This window comes from Phragmites australis, chromosome 3 (genome assembly GCF_958298935.1).
Source record: "Phragmites australis chromosome 3, lpPhrAust1.1, whole genome shotgun sequence".
NCBI lineage: Eukaryota > Viridiplantae > Streptophyta > Magnoliopsida > Poales > Poaceae > Phragmites > Phragmites australis.
In genome coordinates, this window is record NC_084923.1 from 6,728,642 (window position 1) to 6,747,153 (window position 18,512).

Below are 18,512 nucleotides of genomic sequence, written 5' to 3' on the forward strand. Positions count from 1 at the left end.
GAAGTTTTTTCTAGACTCTGAAACAACCTACTTTAATTTAAACTTTGATTAAACATAAACAAGAACACCCATAAATAAACTCATACCAACTAAAATCATCTCAAATACAATATTATCAATAACTCATATACATAAACTAAAGCATATTTGAACTTAGTATGTCTTATGTGGATACAAGTATGGGTTTGGATCTGCGATACAATGGCTCCAGCAAACTTGGACAGTTGTTCAGTTCCGCGAATCGCGACACCACGCCGACACTATTCCGGCGTTATAAGGGCGCGAGCGGTGTCTGCAGTGAGCACCTGACAAGGGACAGTTAGGCCGCCAACGCGCGCGCGGGGGCACGAGCTGAGCTAGCAACCGAGGACGACGACACGGCCTGCATCTGGCTGCCTGCGCGCGCACGGCGAGCAGGCGTATTGAATGGCTCCACATGTGTATGCAATACGGGTCTGTTTTGTAAATTTTTAACTTTATGAATTTTTAAGCTATGAGATGAGAGTATATCGCTTTCCAAATTTATGGAGGAGCTCGAACTATGAAATATCGAGTGTTAGATTAAACTATTTATTTATATATTAATATAAAAATAGAGAGTTAAATTAATTAACTTTAAATTCAAATTTAAGATATGACGTGGAGGTAATAGCTGGAACCCTGCCAAAGGTTGGTAAGGTCGTTTCCAGCTGAGCCTTTTTTTTTTCAGCGCTACAGTGTTCGATGTGTACTCTGCGCCCGCAAACAGCGCTAGCGGAGCTTTTATCACGTGCTACAGTATCCAAACACTATTACGAATTCTGGATACCGTCGGCATATTTGACGCTTCTCTCTATTTATATAATTGTTCATAAAAGATGACAGTGGATCCGAAAGAAAAGAAATATAAAAAATCGATTAGCTGCTGGAGATGAAAAAAAATAAAAAGTATTGTAATATGATTAAATATGCTATAATAGTATTATAGACGATTTTTTTAAAAAATATCTGTTAAAAATGGCTAATATATACAGCCACTGGATGCTTTATCACTACATTAACTTGCACGTGCGACATCGTACGGCCCACATGGAGCGAGTCGCTCGCGCTGGCGAGCTTTTTGGTTGCATGCATGATGCGTCCCCGTACAGTGCGCGGACAGTAGCGCTTGCATGCAAGCATGTTCATGCAGACTATGAACGTTCATGCAGACTATGAACGTACTTACACGCAGAGGGACACTTGGTGCAGTCATATGTGCATACAAACAAGCATGCATGTGCGCGAGTTTGCTCGATCTGCACACCGTACCTGTTGTGCCTGTGCCTGGTGCCGGGTAGATTAATCTCTGGCCATGAAAACAACTGGCTAATCAAATAAAAGACGATGGATCAGCTAAATCTAGAGATTACTATTTGGATTTGAAAATTGATGGGATATATACGATCGAGTATGATGGATACATGTATGTACGTATATGTATAGTGCAGAATCATGGGTTAGATCAATAGATCGATTTCACCAAATACAGATGGATGGTGCTATTTGTAAAGCACCATCACAGTTATAAGTGTTTCTTTTTATTTTTAAACCCACTGTAAAGCATGATCAGTATCATATATTCATATATAACTTTTTATAGAAGTGTCTATGAAAAAAGTCTCCATAAAAGTGCCACATAATCTAATAACTTATCAGTACTTCGATGTGAATTCTATGGAATGTACAGGTGGCTTTCTGATCAGTTTATAGTCTTATATTCATGTAAAATCCAAATGCCTCATTCTCCAAAGGCTTTGTCTATATAGAGACGCTCACGAGTCGCGATGGTCCTGCATGCATGCAAATTGCAAACCTTAACCGCTCCTACGTCAATTGACCATGAATCTCATCATAGTGCCCTTTGTACCCGGCCGTAATGCAAATAACTATGTCTACAACCAGGAGGGTTGACGGCCAATGCGCGTGCACGTATGAGCGTCTTCTTATTTCTCAATGGCTGGACCAGCACACGATCGGATCACCTTTCATGTTCATGTCTTCTGACGCCGTCGTAGAGATAAGCTGGAGATCGGCGTGCATGCATCCGTCAAACCACTCGACAACTCAGCAGCTCGCAACCAGAAAAGGAACAGGATCGGTGGAGGTTGGATCATCTGGTCCTCCAGATCTAATCATAGTTTAACTAGCAAGTTGGCCTACGGCTGGCCTCGATATAATATTTTATCATAATATTTTTTTTATTAAAAATAGTCTCTTTAGTTTTTTTTATAAGGTTAGTGTCATTTCTTACAAAATGAATAAAATTAGAAGATAAAATAAAATTATGCCAATGGAAAATAAAATTATTTAAGCTCTAAATACCCGAATCGTCACATATTGTTTCGATTCGTAGATGTTTTGATCAGCTGTAAAAATCGTGTGTCAGGTATATGTAGCCCAACCAAAATGATAATATATTTAACTTGCTTGCGTACTATGCTTTGTCTGTTGTCTGCTTGATGTGACAACCTTAAGTTGCACTGTGCTTCTTAATCTATTATTATCGGTGTAATAGATAAGGAGGTGCCCCACGAAGTGGGCCCCGCACCGCCGAATGTCAGCTGATAGTAGATATTGTCAAGACCACGGTCCCATCGTGCGACCAGGGCAGATACTCATCTAATCAGTAAAATCTCATTTAATGTTGTCTACTCGAGTATTTTCCTTTTCTAAGTGCTCACTTTTGACGAGGCATGCTCGTAGGGTGGAGTGGTGTTGCAATGACCTGTCCCATAGCATTTAATTACATGGAACGACTTGACTGGTGAGTGTGATGACGTTTTGTGATTGTACATGGCGTGCAGGATGACCAGAGTAGTGTGGACGTGCTTACCAATCGTCATAATGAGATAGGAATAGCTAGGCTTCGTCGGACGTAGATCTATCATTTGTTTTGGTACGATCAGTTTGTATGAATATTTTTCTCCTGATATATAAAAGGATGAAGACCCGGTTTGTAGGGACACAGAACACACTCTGTAACAAGTCTATCTAATTCATAAGATAATACAAAGGACATACGGCTATTATCCAACGAAAGATCTGAACCTGGATAAATCATAGTGTTCTCGAGTCCAATTTGATATACAACCACAAGAAATATAAATCAACACACCCATCGTTCGGTATACCCCGGATCCATTATCGGTAATTATCCCCTGACAATTATCTTAGTAAGAATTTGAAAGATTTTCATTATTTTTTATTATGAATTTTAGCTATTGATTAATTGTATTTTATATGGACTCTTTATTTAGGTATTTGATTTTTTAATAATTTTATTCTAATTCCAATTTTAAATATTACTTATTTTATTTTATTTGGACTCTTTTATTTAGATATTTGCTTCTCAAACTATATTAAAATTGAACTGTTAATTTTTCATAATTTTTAGTTCTACATTTAGGTATTTATTAATTGTATTTGATATAGACTCTTTGATTTCTAAATTAGTTGTTTATTAATCGTATTTGATATAGACTCTTCGGTTTAATCTAGACTGGTAGATATTTGTAACACTAAGTGATCTATATAATTTTATTTTTCTAATTAATGTGGTAATTTATTTTGTGAACTTGAGAGTGAACGTGACGGCTCTTTTTTCTTCTTAAATAATAATATAACTAGTAAAGTGACCCGTGTAAATAGTATTACCAGACCCACTATAATATAAAATTTTCATCGTAAACACTTCCATTGGAAAGGTAAGTAAATTTAGAGTTTGCATATGAAAGGATTAGATCATGTCTCCAGCCTCTCTGTTTGTCATGTGCTAAAAGATCAAGCGGATTTGCAACATTCCCCCGCTTTTTGCTCTACTCATTCTAAGAAAATAGATGAATCAACATATGTGCCATGGTGGTACAGCAAATGGGTGATCGACAGGGTCATATGCCTCGGCCGGAGTGAGGGTGTGCGGCAAGCACTTCACTTGATTACACTGGAACAAACTTAGGTTGTCGTATCTGTTGTTTCCCGTCCGCGTGTGCTTCTCGTACATGTGCATGCGAGGAAGCGGTGTATCCGTACATGCATGTGTTCTATTTTTTAGATAAAGATGCAAATAGTTCTATGGATGTACAGGGAAACATCTAATGTGTCTCCTCCTTAGTCCTTACCCTCACACAATGAGCGCAATGCTCCTTGCTGGCTGACATCAACCGCCTTCAGCGAGTCCTCACTTGTTTTCTCGCATAATCCCCGCGGACCTCAGGAGGGGAGACATGGAGATGGTGGTACGTAACTTATGTGGGGATCCATCTTCCTTATACCCACACTATATCGTCACCATCCATCATCTATAACCTCACATCATGGCATCGATCTAGCTTCTCCACTATCTGTTAGTGTCATGTATTTTTAGTTTTTCAGTGGCTCGATGGCTTCATTCAATTCTCCTTGCAATTGCAAACTAGATGAGATAGCTAATTGCATGTTGTTGATCCCTTGCTACCCAGGGAATACATTTTGCTCCATTGTTGCTGACAAACTGCTTCGCAGCCTCTGTCCGTCACCAGGACTGATTAGTGGTGCTCTTCCTTCGCTCCGCTAAGGCCAGAAGAATGATGTGATAGGAATCAAGCCCTAGACCAGCCAACGCCACCACCACCCGACTCCTTAGAACCAAGGAACTTTCTTTTCTCCGTGGCCTTCGGCTGCCAACAAGCTTGACAGGTGGCACTCTTCCTTCGATCCCTGCTAAGGCCTCCAGGCCGGTGACAATCTAAAAGTGATATATCTAGGTGCAATCATAGAGATGATTATATCAAACGTCTATGTTTATGTACTTTTAAATAATGTATTATTCTTTGGATGTATTTTTTTATTGGCTATCATTTACATAGATTAGCAAATATGTGACTTATTCGTGGAAACCTTTGTTTATATTATGATGTTATTCTGATTTGATCCCTGATCACATATTATTGGGATAAAATTCACAAGACAAATACATGTATTGATTGATGATTACATTTCACGGATCATAGATATAGAGATATCGAATCAATAATGTGGACATTCATATTACAGAACATGATGTTGGATAGATCCATTTTGATATACTATTGGGATTATTATTTATGATGTGTCATGAGTTGTTATCTCAGATAATGTACCTACAGGATCCTTATATCTAAGATCGTCATTAATTTCAGAATGTGTAGTGACACTACTTCCACCTATAGAGATAATACATACACCAGGGCACCATACTATGCCACCACTAGCACAAAGTGTCACCGCTAGGCTATCATTTTATTAGACTAATTAAATAATATATTTACACTGACCAATTAAATTCATGCTAATTACTATTATACAATGTACATAATCTGACTAAGCAAATAATTACTATTATACAAATTCACACTAATTACTATTATACTGGCTAAGTAAATAATTAAATTCATATAATCAAACTAAGCAAATAATTATACAAATATAATTGAGCGAATTAAACAATCTACTTACTGTGATTACTATTATTACTGTAAGTATTAATTAAATATATAATTTAATTACATATTGTAACTCACACTACTGCTCATCCTCGTCTCGAACTGATTCTCCTCTCCTTGCGCTGCTGCTACTGCTCACCCCACATTGCTTCTCCTCTCCTTGCGCTGCTGCTACTACTCACCCTGCACTGCTTCTCCTCTCCACGTATTGCGCTGTTGCCTCTCCTCTCCTCTATTCCCTTGCTCGCACTGCTCGTCTACTCTCTGATCGCGCTGCGGCTTCTTATAGCGAAACACAACAGTGCACTCGCGTTTTATAGTGAAACATGATAGCACACATATTCAAAAAGGCGACTGAAATGTTCAAAAAGGCATCAGATACCGAAATCGATTTTTGTTGATTGAGGTACCAAATACAGATGCTAAATTTACAAATATACTAATATATTATCTATTTTAACCAATACGGTTACACATGTTACTTATTTTTTGCCACATTGAGATGAATTTACCGTTGAAGAGGCATATGGGGGTAAGAATAGTGGTAGAGGAACTAATTGCAACCTCGGAGAAAAAATAGCAAAAAATGTTCCAATGATTTAGCTATTCTTCCGGTCTCATTTATGGTCCCACCGCTAAATAAAAAGAAAAGAAAATCAATTTGTTAGCCAAACGAACAGAAACAGTCGCTTCTTCTACCTACTGGCCTCCCCTTTCTCTCTCCTCAATGAAACCACGCCGCCACCGCTAAATCCGACGCGAGTAACAGAGAATCTCGTTACCAACCACCAAAAATCGAACCCCCATGCTAGCCTTGTGCCATACATCCCCTTTTTTTCTTCGATTAAGCTTCATTGTGCTCCCGTTTTCCCCTTCGATTAAGCTTCCATGTGCTTCCGATTCAAATTTCAAAATCCGTTCCGGCTTCCAATGGTCCTCGTTGCCGGCAACGACTCCCGCTCGGTGGCAACTCAGTCATCCCTCATCAGAACAGGAGTCACCTCAACAGCACGCTATGCATTGCGGTGGCTCCTGATTTTTTTCCCTCAAAAGCATGGCAAGAGGTCTGCCGGTTTTAGCTGCTGATTTGGACGATATTGCAAGTCTTAGGTTCTCTCCCAAGTGCAAGCCAGGCCCTGACGCCCGGGCCGGGCGTCGTGCGTGTGTTTTTGCCTCGGCTGGTGAACGGAGGACCGGTTTGCCGGGCTGCGTGCGGTGATGAGCGCGGCAAGCCGTGGGGCAAGCAGCAGCGGCAACAACGATGTCTGCGGCCGTGCCTTGCCAGCGACTGCGTTTTGACTGGAGTGCATCTGCTTCGAACCATCACGGCATCACACCGTCGTCCTCCTTCGATCCATCTTCCTCATGCCCAGTGACGCCGTCGACATCCATTGTTCACATGCCCACGCTCACGACCTAGTCCTTTGCTAGCGCGTTTGTTTTCGGCGAGTCGACGGTTTGGTGTATTGGAGCGTCGTGCAAATTTGTTTTGATTTGTCTTGTCAAAGGAGAATTGATCTTTAGGGACTCTTTTTTTTATCTTTTGGGACTCTTGATACTATATTATTATGGACTCTAATTTTAATTTGTTATGGGGCTTCTCAACTTTAATATGGACTTCTCTAGGTTAAATCTACATAGTTATAAATTGATCCCATGAAAATCGATGGTTTAGTTTTTTTTCTTTTTATATTGATTAATGTGGTAATTTCTATGCCTTGAGAATGAACGTGTCATATCTTTTAATTATAAATTTACTTAATTATTAATGTATTTGATATGAACTCTTTGATTAAATCTAGACCGTTAGATACTCATAACAAATGAGTGATCTATATTTTTTCTTTTTTAATTAATATGGTAATTTCGTGATTTTAAGAAGGAATATGGTGACTTCTTTTGCACTCAAATATATATTAAGACAATAGATAGATTGTTTTTATACGGACACGCAACGCAGGGCCTTAAGTATATATATCAATTCAGCTGTTGGATGGACTTTGATTTAGCCGAGGTAAATTCAAGTTGCAGAATGACATATAATGTACCGCGGCGCCTCTGCTGCCTATGGGAGTTGGCACATGCGAAGATGTCTATGTACCGTGGCATCTCTGTACGACTGTACATAATCTGAATAATCGAGTACATCGTCTGAGCGAGCTACCTCACCCATAGAACACCTTATCAAACAAGCTACCTCACCCATAGACAACTAGTAAGATACGTACAAATATCTCACAACAAGCTGGCAGCATCATCATGAGCTTTAGTGATGATATATAGTTGCACATCAAACACCAAAGTTTCATGTCGACTTGCATGTGTATACTAACATCAAACACCTGTCTCAATCGAATAACGCCATCGACGACGGACCATGCGTGCATGCACGCGCCTCTCATTTTGCAGAGTTCTCATCCCACTCGCGTCCTGGACGCTTCTTACGTACGACTGGCACTTTGGTTACGCAGTAAGTACCTACGAGCAGATGTGCATCGACATAGCCGCACCGATTAATAGAGCGAGGTAGGATGGTCGCTCTACTTTTTTTTTTATCTCCATACTAACCTTTTTTAGTATATTTTTCACCTCCAACAATATTAATTCATAATGAAACGGACGACTCCGCCCTACCTATATTATTGGGCTGTGCATCGACTTACACATATCTACTCGTACGTACAGTAGTCAGACAGAGAAACGAACATTTTTTGTTTTGATTGGTGCTGGAGGAGAGGATACATCATACTCGTGCATGCAAGCATGTATAGCTGGCCGGCTGGCCAACGGATTCCGGGGACCATGCGTGCAGATGCATATATACATACGTGCGATCGACAACTTGTACGACCGGCATGAGTGCTAGCTCGATCTGATCGCTCGCTCCCGTATCGTATCTCGACCGACGCTAACGGCTCCCATGTGCGCGATTTATTTCGTGATGCGATGCAGGCAGAGGCAGGTCCTGTTGGTGGTGCATGCGCATCTTGTCTCGTCGGTCTCCAGCTGAGATATGGTACGTGCGTGCGTACGTACGTACGCCGGTCAGCTAACTCCAGTACGTGCCGTACGTCGTCGTTTACCGAGACCGATCGGCAGATGTGTCGCCTGGCGCGCGAGCTCAATCAGAGTACGAGAAAAGCTGAAGCCGTTGCAGGACTGAGGGCATGCATTCGTCGTCGATTGGGTGTTCTGAGATTTCGAGCTTCCTGGTTTGTCGAGATATGTACGGCCAAATATAATGGTTTGTCGTGCACTCGTGTAGCTCATGCGTATACATAGTAGGGTAGCTGCACCTGCATACGCGGGAGCCAGAGAAAGTTATACAGCGTAGTGCTACTTGGCAGGCATAGGAAAATGAAAGCGCGGTAATTTTACATGCAGGAAATAGTTCGGTTCTCGATTCGGTGGGATGTTTTGCTATGGAGGAGCATGACTGACTTGGAAATTTCTGGAACTTAAACTTATCTGTAAGGATTTGAATCCACAGTACCTCTGTTCAAACATGCAGTCCTTGTGGATTATAGCAGGACGTTGTAAAACGGGTGAATGCAATGGAAGTTCAGAACACCGAAAACAAAAAGCAACAGATCGACAGGACTGAGACCAACAGCGCACGGAGCAGCAATGTCGGGGGACGGCTCCAGCCGTCCCAAATGCCCAACGTCTCGTGGCCGTGGGCCGTGTGTGCAAATTTTGAGTTCTGACGCTTCGTCCGAGCCCCGGACGGCAAATCCGCATGCACCGAACGAACCAAAGGCCGAAAACCCGCACCGCCGCTGCACCAAGGCCTGCGCCGCGCATCCTCTGGCGCTTCAAGCCGAGTGGTACGGCAGGCCCAGAAGGCTAGAACCGACGCCGCAGCCAGCCGCGGTGCTGGTGCTCACGCTGCTCGGTGACCAGTCTTGCTTTCCGAGGCGGCGGCGCGAGACAGCGACAACGCAACGCGCTATCACCCCACAATAACAGAGTGTCCCCAAAGCCCGCGCCTTGACGAAAATGTGGGGCTGGTTGCTGCCGGCTGCAGCTCGCTTCGCCGACTATAATCATCGCCAACACAAAGGGACATGTGTTAATGGTCGCTATTCGCCAGGATTACTGTAGTCTAGTGTGAAACAGAGTAAATCACAGCCTAGTAAGCACTTCCTCTGCAATATAGCGCTACACTACTAGGAGTACTGCGTACTGCTTATGAAACAATGCAGATGTCGATACGAAATATGGTGTCCGAGGGAAGATCCAACCGAAGGGCATCGACAAGAACAAGTGCTGCTACTTGGCGGTTGCCACCGTGCCATGCATAGGAGTATAACTAGATCATCGAGCGCGCATCAGACATATCGATCTGTCAGTTGGGAACGGAGAAACACACGCCCCCCGGAGGGCCTTACTCCGAGAAGCAAGGAGCTAGGCCAGCGGCGGGCTCCACCCGTGGCTGATACTACTACTCTAACAAGGTCGTGAAAGGTATCCGGAAAAATATAGTGCCCGGATTCCATTGATCTATTTCATACAGGTGTATCAGTTTAGTGTTTCACTGTATTGACTAGGTATGCATGCAGATCGCTGGTGTGCTGGACCCTTGGCCATTGGTGGTACATTCAAATGTCAATCGTCGGAGTTCTTGACTTAAACCCAGTTGCAGCATCGTTTCTTTGACGAGGTTTTGGTTTGTAATCTGCAGATGGCTTTGCTATCTTTGGTGATCACTGGTGTGTTGCCCGAGGATTTCTTACGAAAAGCCGCCAAATGTGAACTCTGAATAGTAGTATTACCGTAATGCACAAGTTCCTTTATGTCCCTGTGACTCTTACCAAACCATGCCCGTTTCCGACGAGCAAAAAAAGAACAGTGACAGGTGACAAACCTTAGCTCTGACCAGAAAAGGAGAAAGCCGAAGGAAAATCCATCACTGACAAGTACACCGTAACAACGAACATGCACATCACCACAGTACTGCCATGACATCACCCGGCTGGTCCGCTAAAACACGCGCCAAAAACTGGACCGGGACCACGCATACAATTTCTTCAGACCCCGCCTGCCGTCCCAATAATCGGACCGTTTCACGGACACCCGGTTCCCAGACCAACGATCCAACACTCGCTTGGAACAGCTAGCTATATATACACCCAAGCAAAGCAACCATGCAAAACGCACCTCCTGAAGTGGCACGACAAGCAAACAAGCCGTGGCACACGAGAACTTCCAGCCTTCAGCTCAAATGTCTTCCACGGTGACACTGGAGAAGACGACCACAATCCAGAGCAACGACGCCGATGTCGGATCGCCAACGATGAGGTCTCCGCTCCTGAAGAAGACGAAGGGCGGGTGTGGCGACGACACCACGGGACGGTGCTGCGGGCAAAAGTACGAGCTCATCAGCTACGACGTGCTCCCGGAGTTCCTCAAGCACAATGAGTTCATCCTCGACTACTACCGCAGCGAGTGGCCCATCAAGCAGGCGCTTCTCAGCGCCTTCTCCATCCACAACGAGACCATCAACGTCTGGACGTAAGTGTTCGTCGACGTCGAGAGCACCATCAACGACAACCTTAATTTGTGCTAGCTTTATTCAGCTGATGACGCTATTTTTCTCAATTTCCTGCAGGCATTTGATTGGTTTCTTCGTCTTCCTCGCCCTCACCGTGTGCGCCGCTACGATGGTTCCGATGGAGTACGAGGCGTCTCACTTGGCTGCGTCCACAGGCCTGGCCAACAACACCGGCAACCCAATGGTGCCGAGGAGCTACAGCGCCGACGGAGCGGTCATGGCAATGCAGGTGCTGCGCAACGTGTCCGTTGAAACGGAGCTCGCCGCCGCGGCGTCGTTGTCGGCGGGGCACCGGGTCGCGCGGTGGCCGTTCTACGCGTACCTCTGCGGCGCCATGTTCTGCCTGCTGATGAGCAGCGCGTGCCACCTGCTGGCCTGCCACTCGGAGCACGCCAGCTACGTGCTGCTCCGCCTCGACTACGCCGGCATCACCGGCCTCATCGTCACCTCTTTCTACCCGCTCGTCTACTACACCTTCCTCTGCGACCCGTTCTACCAGACGCTCTACCTCGGCTTTATCACCGTCTTCGGCGCCGCCGCCGTGGTCGTCTCTCTGCTCCCAGTCTTCGAGGCGCCCGAGCTGCGGTGGGCGCGCGCGGGTCTGTTCGCGTGCATGGGCATGTCGGGCCTCGTGCCCATCGTGCACAAGATGCTCCTGTTCGGGGCGCGCCCGGAGGCGGTGCTCACCACGGGGTACGAGATGGCCATGGGCACGTTCTACCTGGCCGGCGTGGTGGTGTACGCCACCAGGGTGCCGGAGCGGTGGATGCCGGGGCGGTTTGACCTCGCCGGGCACAGCCACCAGCTGTTCCACGTGCTCGTTATCGCCGGCGCGTACGCGCACTACCTCGCCGGCTTGGTCTACCTGAGCTGGAGGGACACGGAAGGGTGCTGACGACGACGCGCGCATGCTGTAGAAATTTGACCAGCTTCACTTTTCGTTGATTCGACGTTGATTTCCTTCTTTGCTTCTTCTTGTATCTTTTTTTTTTCTTTCACAGAAGTGAACATATCATCTAAAAAAAGCGAACATATATCAAGAGAAATGTAACCAGATCAATTAATTAATTTCGTTAATAGACCGGAAACTGAATAAATCAGTAGCTGTCTATTTTCTTCACAAATTTATTTTTCCCCAGTCAAAGTGTATCTTTGAAGGACTGTGTGTCAAGAGCATAGAACGTATCATGTGCTCCAAGAGTGTCGAGTGTATTGATGGAAATGGAACCACCAATGGTACCTTAAATTGCGTAGCGAAGCAAACAAAATGTTGTAATTGAAGCATGACCCCGTAATTTGATTTCGATTAGCAGTTTCTACTATGGCTGCCGACACAATAACGGACTACTGTGTGCATCTTCGTATTCAGAGGCCGGGATATGCTTGCTTATTCCATTACGTAAAGAAAATTAATAAGAAGAAAACAGTTGTAAATCCGATGTCTTGAGAAATTTCCCCTTTTTTGACACAAAAGTACCCATGCCATATGCCACTACTATACGGCCATACGTACTGTATGTCGGCAGCGATGATGTACATCATGATTCGGACGGCCAGACCATACGCATACGGAAAACAGGTGTCGAATTGTATGGCTGCAATCATCTTGTTTCAGCGCACATTTTCATTGAGCGTGCAAAGATGACAAAGCGTCTTGTGGGTTTCTTGATCTGGCGGGCGGACCAGTCTATGCCGTGGCGTTGACATCAGCGAGACATGCAGAGGAAGTCACGAGTGGTGCGCGCCGTCGCACCGAGGCGAGTGGTGCCGGCCGGCGATCGCGAACCGCTTCGACCAGGGGCAGGCGCTGCGTTCCGCGGTGGCGCCGTCAAGAAAGGTCAAGATTGGGGTTCCGGACCGAGTCAATTTCGGCACCGGTGGGCCGGAAAAGTGTGAGAATCTCCGTCCGCGTTGGGCTCCGCGCAGCGTGAATGCCTGTCCAAAATTGGCTGAAAATGCACATGAGCGGGTTGCGAGGAGTACGTGGATTGGGAACGTTAAAGAAGCTCACGTGGCCCGTAAACCCATGTCGGCCCACGATGGTTAATGCGTGGCCTTAGAAGGTACTAAAAAAAATGCGCCGCATTGCCGTGCTTCCTTTCATTTTTTCTCTGGAAAGAACTGGATCAATCAAATATATAACTGAGAATAGTGATGGCTCAACTGATCCAATCCTTAAAACTCGATATTATTGTCATATTGTTACTTATAACGTCAATTATTACATACAGTGGTATGAAATCTAAAATTTATATCATTGCTAGAGGTGTAAAGAATCTGACCTCCGGTTATAGTATATTGTATTGTCTTGTTACTTATTTTTACAGGAATTTTACATCATTATGTATGTCATGGTTGGACAGGCTCCGCGCAGCGTGAATGCCTGTCCAAAATTGGCTGAAAATGCACATGAGCGGGTTGCGAGGAGTACGTGGATTGGGAACGTTAAAGAAGCTCACGTGGCCCGTAAACCCATGTCGGCCCACGATGATTAATGCGTGGCCTTAGAAGTTACTAGAAAAAACGTGCGTCATTGCCGCGCGTCTTTTTATTTTTTCTGTTTTTGGGGTCTATGGTTCAATTCATTAGTGAGAACTGAATCAATAAAATATATCACTGAGAATAGTGATATCTCAACGGGTCTAATCCTTAAAACTTGATATTACTGTCATAATGTTACTTATAACGTCAAATATTGCATACATTGGTATGATTACATCATTGCTAGAGGTGTAAAGAATCTAACCTCCGGTTATAATATATTGTTTGTCTTGTTACTTTTTTTTACAGGAATTTTGCATATGTGCTGGTTAGACCAGCATGTTCCAATCTTATTGAAGAACCATCAAATATATGATAAATAACGTGTGAGGTAGATATATGTTGTACAGATAGTAACTAAGATACATGATCCATATATTATATATAAAAGGTTTGGTACAAATGTTACACATATATAGAAAAAAAAAGTACACCGTTGTAGTATGTTCAATTATTTGAACATTTGCATTTATTGAACCATAGAAAAGGACATTTGTTGTAGATGTTGTTGGTAGTTGGTTCAATGGTGTGAAATTGTACATATCAATTGTCAACTCATTCCGTTATATAGACACCGACCTATTATTTCAAAAGGATGTGTTTTTTCAATAATTAATCACCTATAGTAATTTGAAATGAATACTATAAAGTTTAGCATGTCCGAAGTGAATCATACGTGTATACATTATTATTTATTGTATTGTAAATTATATAGAGACTGAGTTAGGTATTTTAGTTGGTGACCACAGTGGTTGCATAAATTTTATTATAATTTTCTGTGTAATTGAAACCCGCGCTTAGCGTACAAGATAGCACACTTACCGTGTCGTTGTGTTGCAATTCCTTAACACATTTGTATGAGGATTGATCAAGTTAGCTTATTTTGCATTGTACCAGTACGTGGTGCAGTGTCTAGGGTAGGAGAGCCATACAATTTATTTGGAACATCTGATCAGATGTGATGATTTCTGAAGAAAAAAAAGATGTAATGATGTTGGTTAGGGTTCTATCCTCTCCTTTCGGCCTACTACCGTTGTCTCTTACCCACCACCATATGATGTTTTGGAGGTGCCAGCGGCTACTAGGGTTTCAGTGCCATCGAGGAGCACCGGTGGGTACACATTAGATTTTAATATGTATAGATTTGTGTTCGGTTCGTGCCAATCATGTGGGTCTGGTTCTTTCATTGTCACGTGGTTTAAGCAAGTGTGAAGAATGCTTTAGTTCATTTGCGGCATCCCTTTGTAGCAATATTGTTATTATGTGGTTCACAAATAACATTGTCACAAATTTCGTTTAAATATTTAGCCTATGTAGGTGCAACATGCCAAATAATATTTTCCATGTGTAGGGTACACATAGAGAAGGCCTAAAATATGGTTTCATATTTTATGATTTTTATTTATTTTTGTAGAAATTAAACAAGTTTAAAAGGCTTAAACAAGATTAACCAGGAAATAGCGCTCAACAAGTGTTTCATGTGTGAAATGTATTTTTCCCGTACATAGTATGATAAAAAGAGGACTAAAAATAGGATTCAATAATTTTGGACATCTCTTTATTTAATTATGTATTTATCAGGATTTAACACATTCATTTAATCATAAGAAAAACATTAACTATTTCATACATGTACATAATTGTAACATATAGATAACAGTATTAGAAATCTAACAAAATTGGTTTCACTTTTTTTTAGCTATAGATAATTTTCTATGCATTTTATATCATTTTAGTCGATTTATCAATACAACATTAAATCCCTCCATATTTTTCTAAACAAATTTAGCCCAAAAACACATTTTACACCTAGATCTACATAGCCACTCTTTGGATCTGTGGGGCCTAACTCACTAGACTAGGTCAAAATTTTGACTTCGGCCAAAATTGAACCTGACAGAGGGAGGAGGGGCGTTGATCGGCGCGTCGACGACAATTGGCGAGCGGTGAGGCTGAGCCATGGAAGAGCACCAGGAGCATCAACATGGCGTGAGGAACCGGTTTGAGGCCTTAGCGGCGCCATGCAGCAACGGAGCATGGCCGGCGGCGGCATGAGGAAGCGAGGGGGAAGAGGAAGGGGAGACACGCACAAAGGCTTAGTGGAGCATGCCGGAGCTCACTCTGGGCTCGAAGTGGAGGGGGAGACGTCGGCAATCGGGAGAGCAACAACGGGTCAGTGGAGGTTGAGCTCGGCGGTGGGAAATAAGCAGCGCGACTCTGGTCTCGAGCGAAGGAGGTGACGACAGCTTGGGTCGTCGATGGAGGAGCTCACAGCGCAGCCTCTTGAAGCTCTAGGGCGGTAGGGGGAGGTCGGGTGGCGGCACTGAGAGGGGAAAAGGAAAGGGGAGCGGGAGGTGGGGTGACGGGGCTGATGCTTCCTGAAGCAGCCACCAAGTTCGCTTGATTGTTCGCGATGCCCAGTTGGTGTACTACCTCATCATCAGACCGTTCTGTTGCGATCGAACGGTTCTTCTTCGTCAACCAATCAGAGGTCGAGAAACCCGACACGATTCAGATATGTAAAGATAAGTGATCCGCTTTTTATATATTATGTTTCATTGCTCTCAAAAATCAAAACAATATCGAAATAGCCATGAAAAATTCTAAAAACATTTGATAATGTAGATGATACTATAATCTAGCTATCAATTTTTTTTAACTTAAATAATTACTTGTACAATAAAACCTTTAGAGAGCTAGATAATAGTATCCTCTACACTACCAATATTTTTTAAACTTTTAATGACTATTTCGATAATATTTTGAATTTTAAGAATAATAAAACAAAACATTTTTTATTATTAAACATGCCACGCGTCGGAAAGGCGACATGTGTTTGTTGGCCTTTCAGTGGGAGATAGTAGTCTAGTTCTAAAAAAATTCAAATAGATGTCTATTTTTATATATTTTTTATTTTCGAAATAAAAAAATAAAAATTTCGATCCTTCGGTAGATAAGAGAAGCCCACTAGCCCATTAGAACTGCTGGGACTAAATTGATGAATCCACTTGGAGCCCAAATCCATGGATGCATGAGCTTTTGCTGTTCTGGTGTACACGGTCACATCCCAACCAGAATCTCCCTACACGCGTTGTAGTTTAACCAGTGATTCAGTAAACCACCAGGTTTCTCGAGGACGCCTCGAGAGTTCCACTCTCAATCCAGAAGTTGGCCAATGCTTTTCATCCCCGTAGTTAGTAGATCCACCACCCTTTTCATCCCCGTAGTTAGTAGTTGCTAGCGCTATCCTCTCCCCAGCAGTCCATGTCCAGCTCAAGCTCCCAGTTGAAGCAAGCAGCAAAGCGACACGCGCGCCACGTCGCGGAAAACCCCAAGCCCCCAACGAGAAAAGCCGGTCTTAACTTGAGCATTAATCCACTAAACGCGGGCAAGAAGCCAAGCGGATACGTCCGCCATAACGCTCAGAGATTGTGCGGTTGCCGGTTGCCGATCGGGACCCTTCGTGCAAAAGGCCAGTTCCAGTTGTTGCTTAGGCTCGCAATCTTTTTACCCCTTCCTGTCCGGCCATGTGTTCTTCTTCCCTTGCACCGCGCAACCTACGCTTCAGGGAGAAGAAAGCGGATAAGCAAGCTCTTTTTCTCCTGTCATGACCTCAGGTCGCCATGGCGTTTTGCTAGAACATCTCGCAAGGTTACACGGAGGTTCAACGGGGACGGCCTTTGTTGCTTCGACACCAATCTTCATCTGCAACGGGACAAGCGCATGCAGCGTCGCCGGTGACACGCCCATCCCAACCTACGCGTTTCTGCGGACGCCGGTGCATGTTCAGAGGCCGCTCCAGAGCATGCGAAGTGATAAACATTTTGCGGGCCTGCAGAGTTCAGCTGACGGCTCCTTGAACTGCCTCCTTAAGACGAAAGCAATCAGGTAACCACCGCTAGGAAATGTGTGCCGCGGCGGGAGGAGGAAGAACAGGAGATCGGATCGCAGCGCCCGTGGTTGGTTGCTTACTGCAGGCTCCCGGTAGAGCAGTGTTTGGTGCATGCCGGTACGGTTGCACCGGTCGCTGACCACGAACCTACTTGATGCACGCGGATGTACCAAGTGGCATATCCGCAAGCTCGGCTGACGCTGAGCTGAGATGGAGTACCTCTTTTTATTCGAGCAGCTGAACTGAAATGGAGCACTGAAATTTTGCATGACTGTGTCATGCACGGCAGCTCACGGCCAAGTTTGACACGACTGATGAGATTGGAATAGGAGTGGCTCCGTACCGTACTAGTGAAAAGAGGCGACCGTGGTTGCTTGTCCTCATGTACTGTTATGTACTGTTGTACTTGAAATTAAAGGCGGAGAGAGGTCTGTTTGAATTATCGCAGGACGTTGAATTTGGCCCTTGGGTTTATTTCAACGATTTGGGCCCTAAATCTATTATCTGCCGATTTTCAAAGTTGTATCCAGTAAATTGAATTGGAGTTTGCGTGGCATCTTATAATCCGAACAAGAGGTTTGCACCACCATCAAGCTGCGGTGATGATGTAGTTGAAAACACTAAGGCGAGCTCTAGCAGCACATACAAAAGCGAGTCGTAATATTTTACGGACACATTTGCTAATCGGTACGTGCGGTAAACACATTCAGCGGAAGCTGTTTCGATTGCTACAGGGATGCGGACGAAGCCGGCCTAGCGCTGGCCATCGCAAATTTGCGGCACACTCCCTTCTCACTTTAATACTGTTCGTAAAGGATGAATGCGGGTTTGAAAGAAGAAATAGAGTAATAAAAAGTAAAAAATATATTAATCATTAAAGATAAAAAGTTAAAGATGTTGTAATAATATTAAAAGATACTATAATAATATTTTAAATGATAAATTTTTAAATATCTGTTACAGATAGTCTAAATATTAAAAAATATGTTTAGAACACATGAATACCATAGTAAACAGCTCGATTTCCATAAGAAGCGCCAATATA

The 18,512-nt window shown here is 43.8% G+C and overlaps 1 protein-coding gene across 1 annotated transcript; it reads left to right on the forward strand.

Annotated features, from left to right (window-relative positions):
- Nucleotides 1-10,520: 10,520 nt before the first annotated feature.
- On the forward strand, nt 10,521-12,149 carry LOC133911834 (heptahelical transmembrane protein 4-like). The gene is made up of 2 exons (XM_062354260.1): nt 10,521-10,994; nt 11,092-12,149. The coding sequence occupies exons 1-2, from the start codon at nt 10,705-10,707 to the stop codon at nt 11,927-11,929; spliced, it is 1,128 nt and encodes a 375-aa protein (XP_062210244.1). The 5' UTR covers nt 10,521-10,704; the 3' UTR covers nt 11,930-12,149.
- Nucleotides 12,150-18,512: the final 6,363 nt, after the last annotated feature.

Bases quoted from the DNA above. Each gene is read 5' to 3' on its own strand.
- LOC133911834 (XM_062354260.1), top strand. From the start codon at position 10,705: ATGTCTTCCACGGTGACACTGGAGAAGACGACCACAATCCAGAGCAAC. The intron at 10,995-11,091 runs GTAAGTGTTCGT...AATTTCCTGCAG, and splicing joins GAGACCATCAACGTCTGGAC to GCATTTGATTGGTTTCTTCG.